The sequence below is a fragment of the Dermacentor silvarum genome, chromosome 7 (genome assembly GCF_013339745.2).
Source record: "Dermacentor silvarum isolate Dsil-2018 chromosome 7, BIME_Dsil_1.4, whole genome shotgun sequence".
Taxonomy (NCBI): domain Eukaryota; kingdom Metazoa; phylum Arthropoda; class Arachnida; order Ixodida; family Ixodidae; genus Dermacentor; species Dermacentor silvarum.
The window spans coordinates 32359644-32373738 of record NC_051160.1 but is presented as its reverse complement, the minus strand read 5'-3'; the positions used below and the strand labels follow the sequence as shown (position 1 = coordinate 32373738).

The following is a 14095-nucleotide window of genomic DNA, read 5'->3' as shown; positions in this document are numbered from 1 at the left end:
CACGGGAGGGCCTGAGCAACGTGTATAAGGTTCCACGCGAGCACGCGAGTTTGTTTTTATCTCGCGTTTTCGCGCAGCGCAAACCAGGCAGGGGGATTGAAACGCTTATAATAAGCAGGGAGGATTACGCGTCTTGGGATGGTATATAGAGGCACTCCGATCGGGCGCGTTTTCCTCGGAAGGTGGCGGTAATTAAACATTCTGCGCCGAGAAAACAGCTGGACAACGCGATGGGTGGAGGGCGGGCGGGAGGGGGGGGGGGGGGGGGGGCTCCGGAGGTGTTGGTATAGAGGTATTATATACAAAACGCAAGCGCTCGACAGCACACAGCGCTCTGTATACCGTCGCCAAAGTGGACGTTGTTCCAAGAAAGGAGCTCTCGTGCGCATCGTTCCGTAGACAAACACGGGACGTTTCATTTGTCCGGCGAGAGATTTGGTCTCTTTCGAAACGCCGCTGCGCCGCGGCGTCCAAATCCTTGGCTCGCGCGCAAATCCCACAGAAAGGGCAAGGAGGGAGCGGGGGCAGGAAGGGGGGGTGGCGGTGATGTTATACTTTCAGGCTAGTTGCCAAACTTTATTCCAGCGCATCCGCCTACCTTTAACAGAGTGCGGCGAGGAATGAGTTATTTTCGTTTATATACAGTTACTTTCGTAATACGAGACATTTATGCAACTACAGAGTAAGCCGCGCTAGCAATGCGCTAATAACGCCTCTTTGGGAAATGAATAATTAAACTGAAATGGAACACCTGTGGAACGATATTGAAGAATGACGGTACCGAGGAGAGCATCCGCGTTAACAATATGTTCGTTGTGAATACTGGCTGGCGCGCTGTTTTGTAAGAACAGCTATGTGAGCATACGTACTGATTGCGTGTTTGAATACGGGGCCCCTTTAATAACCATGTTTTTGCTTAGCGGAAATATATGCTTCAAACGGAGGAAGTATGTGCCGCAAGTATTACCTTTAATTTCGACTAGGTTAGACGTAAACTTTTCTTATTACGTTTTTTTTTATCGTTCGGAAGTCGCTGTGTTCCCACAACATAATGCCACTGATCGCAAAGTTCAGGCCTATGGTATTGCCAAATATGCGATCGAATAAAGAACTCCATAGCGACTCTATAGACACGATAGAAAATGATTGCTTTTGACTATAACAGATTTTTACGCATGTTCGTAAACAGATTTCAGCTTATGGCACACTGGAAACATCAACAGCACTAGCAGCGCATGTAGCGCCATCTTCTGCCGACTCCTTCGGCTACAATGTCTTAGAAACGTTTTTGTGTTGCGTCATTCTTCAAGCAGGAGGGGGGAAAAATAAGAAGAAAACATCAATTATACCCGAATAGTTTTTACTACCCACACCATTGCGTTAGCAGACAGTTATAGAACACGGTAGCTGCGATTATAATTCTCTTTTCCTTAGTGTTCACGTTAGCAGCACGAGGTGGCGCCACCAGCTCTCCTGCGTACGCCTAGTCTGTCCGGCGTTCCGGCTTGCATCCGCTTATCTCCAGCAGCACAGTGGAAGCTGCGAATCGTACCACAAGATGGCGTACGTGACGTCATGTGAATACTTCCTACACCTCCGTCTTCTCTAAGTCTACAGGTGTGTGGCGTTGCGTGTGGTACGTACGAAGATGAAGGCTAGCGCGCACAGAACACAAGAAAACCGACAAAGTAGGCGAAGCAGCAACAGCGGTTGCTTCGCCTACTTTGCTGCCTTCGCTCTGCGTAATGTCCCGTTTCAAGATGAAAGAAACAAAGGCCCGAGTTCGGATTCTGAAGAGTCTTATATGGTCGCAGCTGCCGCAGCGCTCTCTTTTGTGTTAGACACACAAGGTCCGGTCCGACGCCAATCTAAGTTCACTAATGGGCATTATATATTTATACTCTTTTTCCAGGGTAGACCGAATCTCAGAGGCAGCCGGACTACGCATACACCGCCAGGCCAGTGAATCATTTCTTCTTTCCTCCTTTCTTACTGCTCCGCGTTTTCTTAACGCTGTTGACATTGCGCGACAAAGTGAAATGGAGGAGGAGGGAGGGGGGGGGGGGATGAGGCTTGGTTCTTCTTCTAAGCCACGTCGAGAGTGGGTCTGATCGCAGCTAAGTAAGCGGTGAAGTCGGGAGAAAGGGCGACCGGCTTTCACTGTGGACGATTGCGTGCGTTGCGCAGCTGCATCGTGGTCCAGGAACCGAAACGACGCCGAAACGACCGGCGGAGCCGGGGCCAAGACAAAGCATCACCTGACAAGAAAAAAATAAGCGATGCTCGCACGCTACTGCGGCCCGTAGCGCAGCTGCGCAAATAGTCTTCTCGGCACAACGATCTCGAACCCCTCACCCCTGGCCTCCACCCACCCCTAAAATGGGTGAGAGGGCCGGCACAGTGAGGGTCAATGAAACGGACGTTCTGACTTCGCCCGAACACTTCCGGTCAAGGCACACCGGTTTGCCTGCCTTTTTTCTTTCTTTTTTTTTTTTTTGCAGAGATAGCTATTATGGGTTCCGGCTGTCGTGATCTATAGGGCGACGTTATGGTTGCGCTCGTGGCCTAAATAATCGCCCCATGTTGGCGCACGCTGCAATGCCACAAGGTAATCTGAACGTAATTGCGCGTTGACTGCAAAACGAAGATACATACGGATCTGATAATCCTAGCGATCCTAAAGGCATAGTCATTGTAGGCCCATCGTTAGGCCAATGTTGGCCGTACGTTGACTGACATTGATCCTACTTCGGGTTCAGCAAAGGTTGGGTAAAGGGCGCCGCAGCTATCGCCGTGACTGAATAGCACGTCGTGCACAAAAAGTTCGCTATCTCAGAGCGCTAGAAAGTTGATAGTTTGAAGGGCGCAAACACATGCACATGTGTTTGCGTTGCGCCCTTGAGGCTGTCATTAAGATGACATTTTTTTATTAAGATTTCGATGGAGGCGAAATGCAAAAACGCCCGTGTGCTTGCGTTGTAGTGCACGTTAAAGAACCCCAGGTGGTCAAAATTAACCCGGAGCCCTCCACTACGGCGTGCCTCATAATCAAAACTGGTTTTGGCACGTAAAACCCAAGAAAGAAGAAGAAGAAGATGTAGCAACTTGCGCAGCAACAATTAAGTTCTGCTAGAAAGACATAACGTGCATCAAAAAGAATCGATGAGTGGTACCTAAAGAAGTGTCACCGCTTCGTTATTTGGCTTCCTTTATGTAAGTGAAAAAAAAGAAAAGACAATTTCGCGTCCTCGTAAGCAAATCAGGTGCACTCTTTCATGTTAGTCACGTACTGCAGATAATAAGTGAGCGAGAATATGGCGTGCCGTTTTCATTAAAGGACTTATTGGCAGTGACCTGTGGCGGCAGCAATTCTATGACCCCGTCGTTTTCATTATAAATGAGTGAAGTCAGGAAAGTCAGGCTGTACAACAGCACAATGAAGGCATGGGGAGACTCAGTGAAGCAAACCAAGGGTGACAGCCCTCGCTGTGTAGCCTGGATACATCCGGGACGACAACTTGGCATCATTATAAACTAGGTTAATGTTGGTCATACAGTGGCTCATACTAGTTGTCCGCTCAGTCATAATGGGCATACCTATGACTAATATAAGCCTCGCGCTTGGGTCATGTAGGCTCTACATCGGGTCTACATAGGCCACACTTTCACATGGTACACTTTCACCCTTGTTACAACTTCTTTCTATCATTCTGGTAAGATGTGTACGCGTAAAGGTATCCGAACTTTCCCCATTAATAGAGCAACAAAAAGTGGAAACCACCGAACGAATTGTCTAGGGAACCACCGAGGAACGATGTCACGTGGCATCATCAGCAGAAGCCACCAGAAAGCCGCAACAGAACCGAACAAAACTGCTGTCGGAACGAACCCTTACAATAACTTCGGGGACGCCGCAGAAATAGCCGGACGGACAGAAACCATCGGGGAAACGGCGGGAACTGTTTCCCGATGCCGTTAATATAGGTGCCGTAAGCAAGCCAAGTACGCTACACTTAAATCGAAAAGGAATAAAGACAGGGGAAAAAAGAAGCGCGCTGCGAAAGCTCCAAAGCGTCGGTGGTCATTAGCCGGTTCGCGTCATCCTTGCTGCAAGCGCAGCTCCCAACAGCGGCCGGAACAACAAACACACGGCAGAGGCTCGAGCACCATCAGATTGGCAGGGGTAGGGGGGCGGGTACGGCGTCGGAGAAAAACAAACAAGTTGCGAGTAAGAGCTGTTAGAGGGACGACGACGCTGTAGCGACGTTTTCCCTCCAAGATGAGCCAATCCTCGCCCCAAAGCTTGCGCTCGTAAAAGTCAATAAAAGTCAACGTAGAAGGAAGCGCGAAGGGATGGCCGGGAGAAGACGAAGGTTGGGGGGGGGGGGGGGCGGCGCTAATTTAGATACACGTGCCACTCTGACGCTCCATCGTCACCGCTGTGCTGCTTCAGCCTTCGTCCGCCGAGCGCCACGGTTGTTACTTACTTTTTTCGCGAACGCTTGGTTCCTTGGGCCTCCCTCCCCCCAACCCCTTGCCTTGCTGCCGCCGTCGTCGTCATGCGCCTCCTCCCGCCGGTAATTAACGAACTGAGCGAACGCACTGCCTTCTCAAGCTCTCTTCTAGGACGCTGAAAGCCTTCCCCGTACAGTGGCTCCACCTTCCCTCACATCTCTCTCGCCTGTCGTGAGCGACGCGGCAGCGAGAGGGCGCTCGCTACTTTTTAGTTATTTTATTTTTCGCCACTCCCGGCATCGCGTCCCACACTCCCTCCTCCTTTCCTACTTAATGAACTCTGGCCGCAAAACAAGAGAGCAGCATCTCTTCTCGACGTCGCCCTCCCGGTGGTTCCCGGAAAAGAAGAAGGAAAACACGCGGACAAATAATAAACAACGCGAGCCCGGTCGGTCGGTCGCTCCGTCGTCAGATGCGGCGCGAAAGTGGAAGAAAGCGCCTGCCTGCTTCTCTTATCTTCAGCTCACTAACCCTTCCCCAAATTTCCTCCCCACTTCTCCGCGCATCCCAGTCTCCCTAACTCCCTCCGGTCGCTTTGCTAAACAACAACAAACGACTGATAGCGAGCCCCAGTGTAACCACGTTCGAAAAAGAAACAGGAGCGAGAGCCCAAGAAGGCGTGTTGTATGTGCATGCTCGTCTGTATCACGTGCAATAGGAAGAGGGAGAGAGAGAAAAAAATAAAAAGGAGGGGGGGGGGGTGGCGGAGTATCAGGGAAAGTGCTCTGGCTCGTGTCCCAGCGATTCCCTCGCGAGCGATGGTCCGTGGCTAGCGAAAACACGCCACGCGCCGTGTGCTAGACGCACAAACAAACACGGTATCACCCCCAACGTAGTGAGTAAGCAAAGCGAACCATCCTTCTTTCCACCTCGTCATCCCAAGCTTCTTATCACGCAGTAAGCGGCGGCGCTATTCGTCATTAGAAGCGATCATCTGCCGCGCCTTCAACCACCTACCTCAACCCCCTCGAACTATCTCGTTCTAACCGTACACAGCGCCGATCACGGACGGCTAGCTAAACAAAAACCAGAGAGAAGACAGTGCACAAAAAGATGCGCTATACGAAACCGCGCTTGATTTGAAGTCTCCCCCCTCCTTGGCATCGTTTCTTTTCTTTTCTTTTTTTTTTTTTCTCGTGCGCCGAAATGCGGAGGAGGTCATCGGGGATCCTTTAAACAACATCGCTTGTCTTCAGCCACGCGAACATCACCGGCTCGGCTCGGCTTGGCTGCGGGTCCGAATTAATCGTCCCCGAGAGCTCTCTTCTGCTCGGTTCCGCAAAATCAAACGAGACAAAGATTTAGTAGGGGGGCGCGGCGGCAACGCAGCAACAACAACCACCGCCATCAACACTACCAACCACCAGGCGGAGCTAATGACAACGTGCATTCAAAACAGAGAAAGAGAGAGCCCGAAGGAACTGCCACTAAGAGAGAGAGAGAGAAAAGAAGGCACCGAACTAGATGAGGAAAGAGCACGGCCGGAGAACGCCCGGGCCAAAACACGATTAAGACTCGCAAACAGCATTACCCTCCTCACGCAGCTCAGTCGCGGAAAACGCCAGCTCGGCTGACTTGCTTCTGTATCGCCTTCTAAAGCATCTTCTATAGTAGTAAATAACATGCAGACTTCGGGGTGACTCCTTTCCCATGACGATCATCGCTGTCTGTTTTCTGGTTCATCAGAGCGGCCGCCGCGCTGCAGTGCTGCCCCAACGCGGAGACTGGGGCAGGCGTTGCCGCCGCCAGCAGCGCCCCCCCCCTTCCGCTCAGGGCCAATCTTCTTCGCGGCTGACCGTGTGTTTGCATCAACTTACGACAATGACCGTTGTTTGCAGCGATGGATGCGCCGGCTTGCTTATCTCTCGAGTAATTTCGGCTCGGCTTGACTTAGCTTGGCGCGCGTGCGCTAACTGTTCTTCGCTTCGCATTAGTCGAGAAAGAAGCCCGGCGCCTTTCACGCCTGGCAAAATGGCGGGAAAGAAGAAGAGGACGGACTGAAGCCATCCACAGAGGCGTATTGTTTACGCTCCCTTAATGTCATATGTGGGGGGTGTAGGAAAAGCGCAGCGTTTTTTTTTTTTTTTTCGTTTTGTGTCCGTCACATTTTTTTTCCCACGGAGTGCATTTGATTACGCCGGCCCGGTCATTTACTTATAAGAAACGCCTCGTGTTTCTTGTGTTTTTTTTTCTGTTGTTGATACAGACGCGCCTGCAGATGAAATTAGGGACAAGCAGGAAAGGACCGATCAACTATAGAAGAATGAAAAACTTAGGTGAAAGCTGGTGCAGAGATCGTTAGTTTTTTTAGGCTGTACTAATCAATGTAATGCGTGAGTCACTAATGATGACGATTAAGTGAAATACAAACAATTGACAATTAGCATGAAAGGAAGGGAACAGGGAGCCAGCGGACAACCGAAGAACCCTAGGTTACTTTTTCTTCCTCTTTTTTTTTTTTTGCCTCCCAACTGACGAGTACAATACTTCCAGTAAAAGACAAGAACAAACATGACACGAAGACGCTTTCGAATGAAACTTCTGGAAACACAGAGCTTTTGGTCGGCCACGCAAAGACCCTCTACCCCTTCTTGTCACATCCTTTCATTGCTGCGAGCAAGATGAATAAGGAGAACCGACGGGCTCGATTTTTTTTTTTCACAACTCCACGAAGCCGACGGACAATGAAGCCAGGAAAAGCGAAGGGCAAATTGAATTGCTGTTATTAAAATGAGGAATACAATAAGGAAGTGAGCGAAATGAAAGAGGACGAAAAAGACAACATGCCGAAAGGTGAGAGATGAATCCACAACTTCGACATCCACAACCCCGTCTGCGATGGTCTACTATTGAACTGCGTGGCTATGGTGTTGGGCTGCTGAGCACGAGGTCGCGGGATCGAATCCCGGCCACGGCGGCCGCATTTCGATGAGGGCGAAATGCGAAAACACCCGTGTACTTAGATTTAGGTGCACGTTAAAGAACCCCAGGTGGTCCAAATTTCCGGAGTCCCCCACTACGGCGTGCCTCATAATCAGAACTGGTTTTGGCACGTAAAACCCCATAATTTAATTTTTTTTACTATTGAACTGCCTCCGTGTACACTTTCCTGATTATTTTTGTATGTGTGACCATAGTTCTAGCCCAAGGAGTGTTAGCCAGCGCCACCCGCGGCCATGGCGGGCAAAATGGAGAACGTCAATATGTGTGTGCAGGCGTAACGTATCACGCCAACTTCGGAGCAGGCAACTGGCCAATAAATCCCTGCACGCTACCTCATGGCGCCAAGGCCTGCCGAAATCGAGACGCTTGCTACCCCTTTCCATTGCTGTGTGGCCCTCGGCTTCAACCCGGCAACTTAGGCCAAATTACCGTATTTCTCAACACACTCTCTCTCGCCTGCGGGCAGAGAAAGACCACGCAGACTCCTGCAGTTCCTGGACCGCGCGCCATCTGCCGTACACTACGGCTACTACGAAGCCAAGACGCCAGACGCCCTGGCCTTTTCCGGAGAGGAAGGCGCAAGCAAGCCCGCAGAAATCACAGGGCCTCCAGCAGCCGTACGAGAACTCGCGCTGCCGGTACACGCAGAAATTAGCGCGAGCGGAAATTATCCTAATTAACGAAGCGAGTCGGCCGGGATATAAGGGGAGGCGAAGGAGGCTTCGCCGCCGAGCACTTGCGCTCCCTAAAGGAGGCTGCGTTGCAAGGCGCGCAGGCGCTTCGGAGAAGCCCGCGTATCCTGCTCGCGTTCTCTTTCTTGCTTTGTTTTAACGGATTCCGTGGGCAGAACGTACGGTTTAGACGCGATAAACTGCTGGCGCCTTACGGCTGCGAAGTGAACGAGCGTTTTCGCCGAGGCCGGTGTAGGTACGTAATTCGATTTCGCAGGGCGGAGCTGCGAAATGCAAGGAAGAAGAGATCCTCGTCGAAAGTGAATCCCATTCTCCAGAGTTTCTCGGAACGCTTTAAGCATAAGTGGAGCTAAACGCGCTTGCGGGTATCGCCGCCGCAAAATCTGATTAATTTAAGCTTAGAAGGTTACTTGGGAGCGGTTGTAACTGCGTATTTAAGGGCGTGCGTAATTAGTGCCGCTGCTAAGAATAGGGCACGGCGTTGCAGCTTTATTTCTATTATTTTTCGAAGACTTTTAGTAGCGCACGGTTTTTGATACCTTTGGTAGGGGCTTTTGCCATTTGATTAAACTGTGGAGTAGACTGTGCTCATATAACCTTTTCTGCTGCTTGGCTCTTTTTGCGAAGGTTGTAGATAATAATAATAATAATAATAATAATAATAATAATAATAATAATAATAATAATAATAATAATAATAATAATAATAATGATGATGATGATGATGAGCGAACGTCATTGGCTGGCGTACTTATACGAATTCTGTTTGAGTGGGAGAGCAGCGTATTTGTCACTGCACTAAATAATCGGTGACGACCTAGATAAGCAGATGTTACGACGATTAGGATTGCGAGTTGAATTGAATGCGAGAAGATATTCAACAGCAACGATTTCATATGCGCAAATAGCGCATCACTTCACGCGAACCTGTAAAATGCATGGTTTCATCGCAAGATTTAATTTCCAGCTCTCTCATTAAACCGATTACGTGTAGGTTGGGGAAGACCGACAGTTCCTGCCTGAACTATATATGCCTCGCGTGCAGCGTAAATTGAAAAAAAAAATCAGATGTCATTCAGATTTTAGTGTGAAATGCGTTCCACTGGCACTGAAGTGAATTTGCAAAGGTTCTGACAGTTTTGGTTTCGTTTACTTCGGAACTGCACACTATCTCAACTTCAGTCCGAGTCCACTTGCCTTGAATCCGTTCGAAACGATTCTACTGTGGACCGTTATGTCAGTTGATTTAGAGAGATCAAGTGTGAATGCAAGCTTTCGTCAAATTCTGGAACCACGGACCGTCCAACACCGGGCGCAGCACCCCACCTCTCGTGGCCCTTCGACGCAGCGCACGTGCCGGGCGAGCGGCGCTCGGTGTTGCGCGTCACCGCCGACAGGCGGCGCCACCGTACCATCATCGCACATCGATCTCTATCTCTCAGTTCAGAGGTTTTCAGGAACGCGCGCTCCGTTTGCCATGTACACAAAGCTCGCACACTTGGCAAGTGATTGCTGACGCAAACTGGCACTGTGGATATGCACATACTGATCCCGAGAAGGCCTACAGTTGCTTTTTGGATGTGTTCTAAGGCATATACAGCAAGTGTTCCCTCTTCCTACCAAGCCGGAGTACCGACATTGCCACCAGAGGATTCTTTTAAAATGGTTCCACATGAAGTCGTTGGTCTCTTGGTAAATAGGTCTTGCTAGCAAGACAGTGTTTTTATTTAAAAAGTCCAGGGGCAAAGCAAGGGGGGGGGGGGGGGGATTGTCACACGAAGCACGTGCCCCCCTCCCCCTCTGAAATTTCTTGGCGTATTAGGCATAAAACGACGTTCAACAATAGCCCATCTTCCCCTCCTCCCGTCAGAAGCAAGCCCCCGCAGACCAAAATTCCTGGCTACGCCACCGAAGAAGACGTGTACAGAAGCACGTCGGCTCCTTCATTATCGTATTTCTCCCGTCCAGTGCGTTGACCAACCACTTTCACTGCACCTAGAATCGACGACAGATATAGGAGCCCAATGGCCCATTCTCGACGAGAACTTCATGTCCGGCACGCACGATTAGCCGATTTCACAGTATTCTATAGCTGCAGAGGAGGCGGATGACGCACGAGAATGAACAAACGCCCTGCGTGGTCCCGCCCCCACTCTATCGGATCGCGCTGTGGTCGACCCAGCAAACACGAAGCCAGCGCTTCTTTACCCCTATCTAACACCGCCGCCCAAGACTTCCATGGGCGGGCGCGTCCGACCACTTCCCCTCAACAGTTAAGAACAATGCCCGAAGCTGTACGCTACGCGCAGTAGCGACTAAAACGCACTTCGACGGGGAAATTATATTCTGCCGCGACTCGAGCGGTCAGCGTTGGCCAGCGATAAACAAAGCGCGTAGGGCTGGAGCTGAGTGTCCCGATCCAAACGAAGGAGAGGGCGTCCGATCGAGTCCACGAAGCGGTCCAAGCCCCGCCACTCCTTCTTCAACCGCGACGCGCACTATCTCCCACCCTTCGCGGACACCGATCACTGGACCGGGGTCAATGGGGAAACAGACAAGACACGAAGCTACGGTATAGAAGGAATTGCCGACGGGTTGGGGGCGGCCGGCAATCTCTCTCATTCTCGGCCAGCTGTTTTCACACACGTCGTCCCGACCCACCGCCGCCCGAAACTGCGTGCTGCTTCCCCAAAGACAAGGAGGCGCACTATACGTACAGTTTTTTGCCGGTTGCCAATCTCCGGTTAAATTGCGCGCGCGCGCCCCCGAAGTAAGCGATAACGGGACTTTTTGCGGACCTCTCTCTACCTCCTCCTATCACCGCGAACGTGTTCAAGCGAAAAGAGGGAGAGGAGGGGGGACGACGACCGTGTGTGTGCACAGCCGGTCTACGCTGTATCTTTTCGCAAGCTCGGCGCGGCTGCTCTCCTGCCAAGATGCATAAAAACACTGACACCGCAGGGCCTAAAACAATGGCCCCAGCTAGCTCCGCGCACTCAAGACGAACTGCTGAATTTTCTCTGGCTGACACTGGCGTCGACAAACGCCCGAGGCTGCTTGGTGGGGGCCGTGTGCTCACCTCGCTTATTTACCGCTTATCGGCCGAGTTTTTTTAACGACGACGACGACGCGCGAGTGTTGAGAGAAGACGGAGGGAAGGGTACGACGAAGCCGTCCAACCACCCTCGCGGGTGAGGAGGTTGTTAAGCTCAACGGGCAAGAAGGACCTCCACGAGTGGTGGCAGCGGTGGTATGGTTTTGGGGTATACTCTTGGGGTGCTCGCGTTGCATTCTCGATCGTCATCGACCGAGGAGCTGGCGTTTGTGCATCCCTGTTACGCTTCGGGCGTCTAAACCCCCCCCCCCCCCCTCCCCCACCTGCGCAATGACGAGTTCTTGACGACGAGTGCGTTCTTTCTAGCCCTATTTTCGGGGAGCCATCTGTTTCTCTCGATCTGGAAGCGGTGGCGGAGGAGCTCTCGAGTGATCAGCTGCCGCACTTGAAGGGACGCGTTTTTCGTGTCACGTGGCTCGTTCAAGTCTCCTTGTGCGTGGCGTTTCAGTCTTTCTTCTATTCCTTCATCTCAAGGAAGCTCTCAGCCATCCCTTCGACAAAGCTTAATGGGTGATCTTTCTTTTTCATCCATGTCTAATATCTTTGCGAACACGTCTACCTCGATTATTGTAATGCGGTTTTGCCTTACGGAAGCGTCCAACGAGATAACTCGAAGGAGAGATGCCTGATTGATGAAAACACGCAGCCACCAGAGCCACGACCTCGCAAACGTCAGTCCACCAAGTAGTTTTCCGAGAAAACTCGAGAGCTACTGGCTTGCAACGAACCTACATAATCGTTCCCGAACACTGATTGCGGGGAGAAGTCTGAACAGCTCGCAAGTGTCCCACAGTGACCACAGTGGTCTGCGCAAGATAACCGTACAGCACGCATGCAGACGTCCTCCGCACTTTCGTGTTTAGAGCGGTGCGTTACGACGCAAAGAAATCGGTATGTGTTTACGCTGCTTTTCGTCTGCTGCGCAGCGCAGCACTCGGGCGCTCTATACCGGAATGTGGACGTCCGTAGAAGTACCTTGTCATTCTGCAAACCAATATACGATCTTTTTTTAGACTCAAGAGCTGAGGGGGGTATTCTGTGTGCCCACCTTTTTGGCTAAGGTGCTGATTAGGGGTGAAGCGCTGATTGGTTGGGGGCACCTGCCTTTTTCTGACGCCTTCCCCAGCCCAGCCAATCAGAACTTCAGCGGTAGACGAAATGGACATGTCCAATGTAAGTGGGCACTTACAGAACCCCCCCCCCCCCGCCCTTGGGCTCTGGTACAAGCTTCCTCTATACTGGTTGCGACTGAAGAACTTTGGCAAAGTTCGTAGGGCGGCCACCACTTTTCGGGATCAGAGCAAGGACATAGCTCCGGAAGTATAGCAGGGACTCACCGAAAGTTGGAGAACCACTTGACGAGCTGCGCGGTGTTGTTCTTGTTGAAGTTGATGTCCGGGAAGTACATCTTGAGGATGGCCGAGCTCGGGTACCGCACGTAGAAGAACATGAGCTTGGCCTTGCGCAGATGCATGGGCGTCAGCGTGCTGGTGTAGCCGCCCCCGCCGCTGCCGACGCCCCCGAGGGACTTGAATCCCGGCGAGTCCGAGGCCACCGAGGCGTTGTCGCCCCGGCTGCTCCCGTGGTTTCCGCTCTGGCTGCCCGGGCCTCCCGGTAGACCGGCGGCGGCCGGACCGTGGGACGAAGGTCCGCCAGCTCCGTTGAAGTACCTGCGGAAGGGCAAGTTGGGGTAAGGTTCAGACCATGGGTTTGCGCGAGAGGCACATGACTTTTCAATAGGACAAATAGACTTTTCTGACAGTGCGGTTCTGGCGCTACCCTCAGAATATGACAGCACCGACTACGCCCAGCCTCCTTCGCTTCTTCCGTGAAGTATTTGACAAACACTTAAATCTAAACGTTTTTTTTTAAAGCTTTCTGCGTTTTCATGGTTTAAAGATTTACCAGCCGCGAGACCACGTGACGATAACAGACAGAGAGAGAGAGATGCTTTTTCGTTCCAAGCGTTACCTATATTAGTGACTCCAGAAACCTCCCAGTATCATATTTTCCGCTACAGCAAACTTCGTTGAACGAAAGCGTGAGTATTTTTCGGACCCAGGTTTAACACGAATGCAGGGTTGGCGTGTTCATATTCGGGACAGAACAAATTTCAGGTCTCCAGCTCACGTATGTATTTTGCGTTTATTTTGTACAAACAAAACTAACTGTAAAACTAAATAACAGTCCTACAAGAGCGTTATGACACCAGGAAGGTGCTGTACAGTGGGTTGGCGCACAGGGTCAAGTCGAAAGTCTATCATAGGATGTCTGTGAACACTGAATACCCTACCATCCGCGCTGTAGATGTGGTGTACTTGCGACACCGGTAAATCTTTGGGTCAGAAGTAACATGGTGACAGACTCTGTCAAAAAGAACGTGTTTCGCCCGGTGTACTAAATTATAACAATGTGTCCTCCATCGAGTTCAAAGAGTTAGAAGAAACACGCCTCAAATAGCGAGCTCAAGTGTGTACTGTTTCCCTTTACTCTGCAATGAAACTGACTTATAAAGTTACGATTAGCAGCTCAGAGAGAGAGAGAGAGAGAGAGAGAGTTTAACAACACTTGTTGATTGCTTAGTTGGTTCACAGTTCGCGAGAAAAACCGTACTTTAAACACACGGACGGTGAAAGATAGCGGTAAAAATTGATTGGGAGCTGAAAGACCCAAACTTTGAGGTTATTTCAACTCGCAAATGTCGTTGCACGGCGGATTGTTTCAAAGATTTCAATCTGAAGCGTCCGTGGTTCTCTGCAAACACCGAGAGGTGAATTCTATATCGACAAGAATGAACTGGCTATTGATTCTGGTGGCCGCTAAAATAAGG

The 14095-nt window shown here is 50.9% G+C and overlaps 1 protein-coding gene across 2 annotated transcripts in view; it reads right to left on the bottom strand.

Annotated features, from left to right (window-relative positions):
- Window positions 1-14095, bottom strand: part of LOC119457881 (homeobox protein prospero) — a 188123-nt gene that overhangs the window by 18962 nt on the left and 155066 nt on the right. For both annotated transcript variants that reach the window (XM_037719645.2, XM_049670505.1), the window contains one exon: window positions 12603-12935. In XM_037719645.2, coding sequence (XP_037575573.1) covers window positions 12603-12935 — 333 coding nt within the window. The remainder of the gene's footprint in view (window positions 1-12602; window positions 12936-14095) is intronic.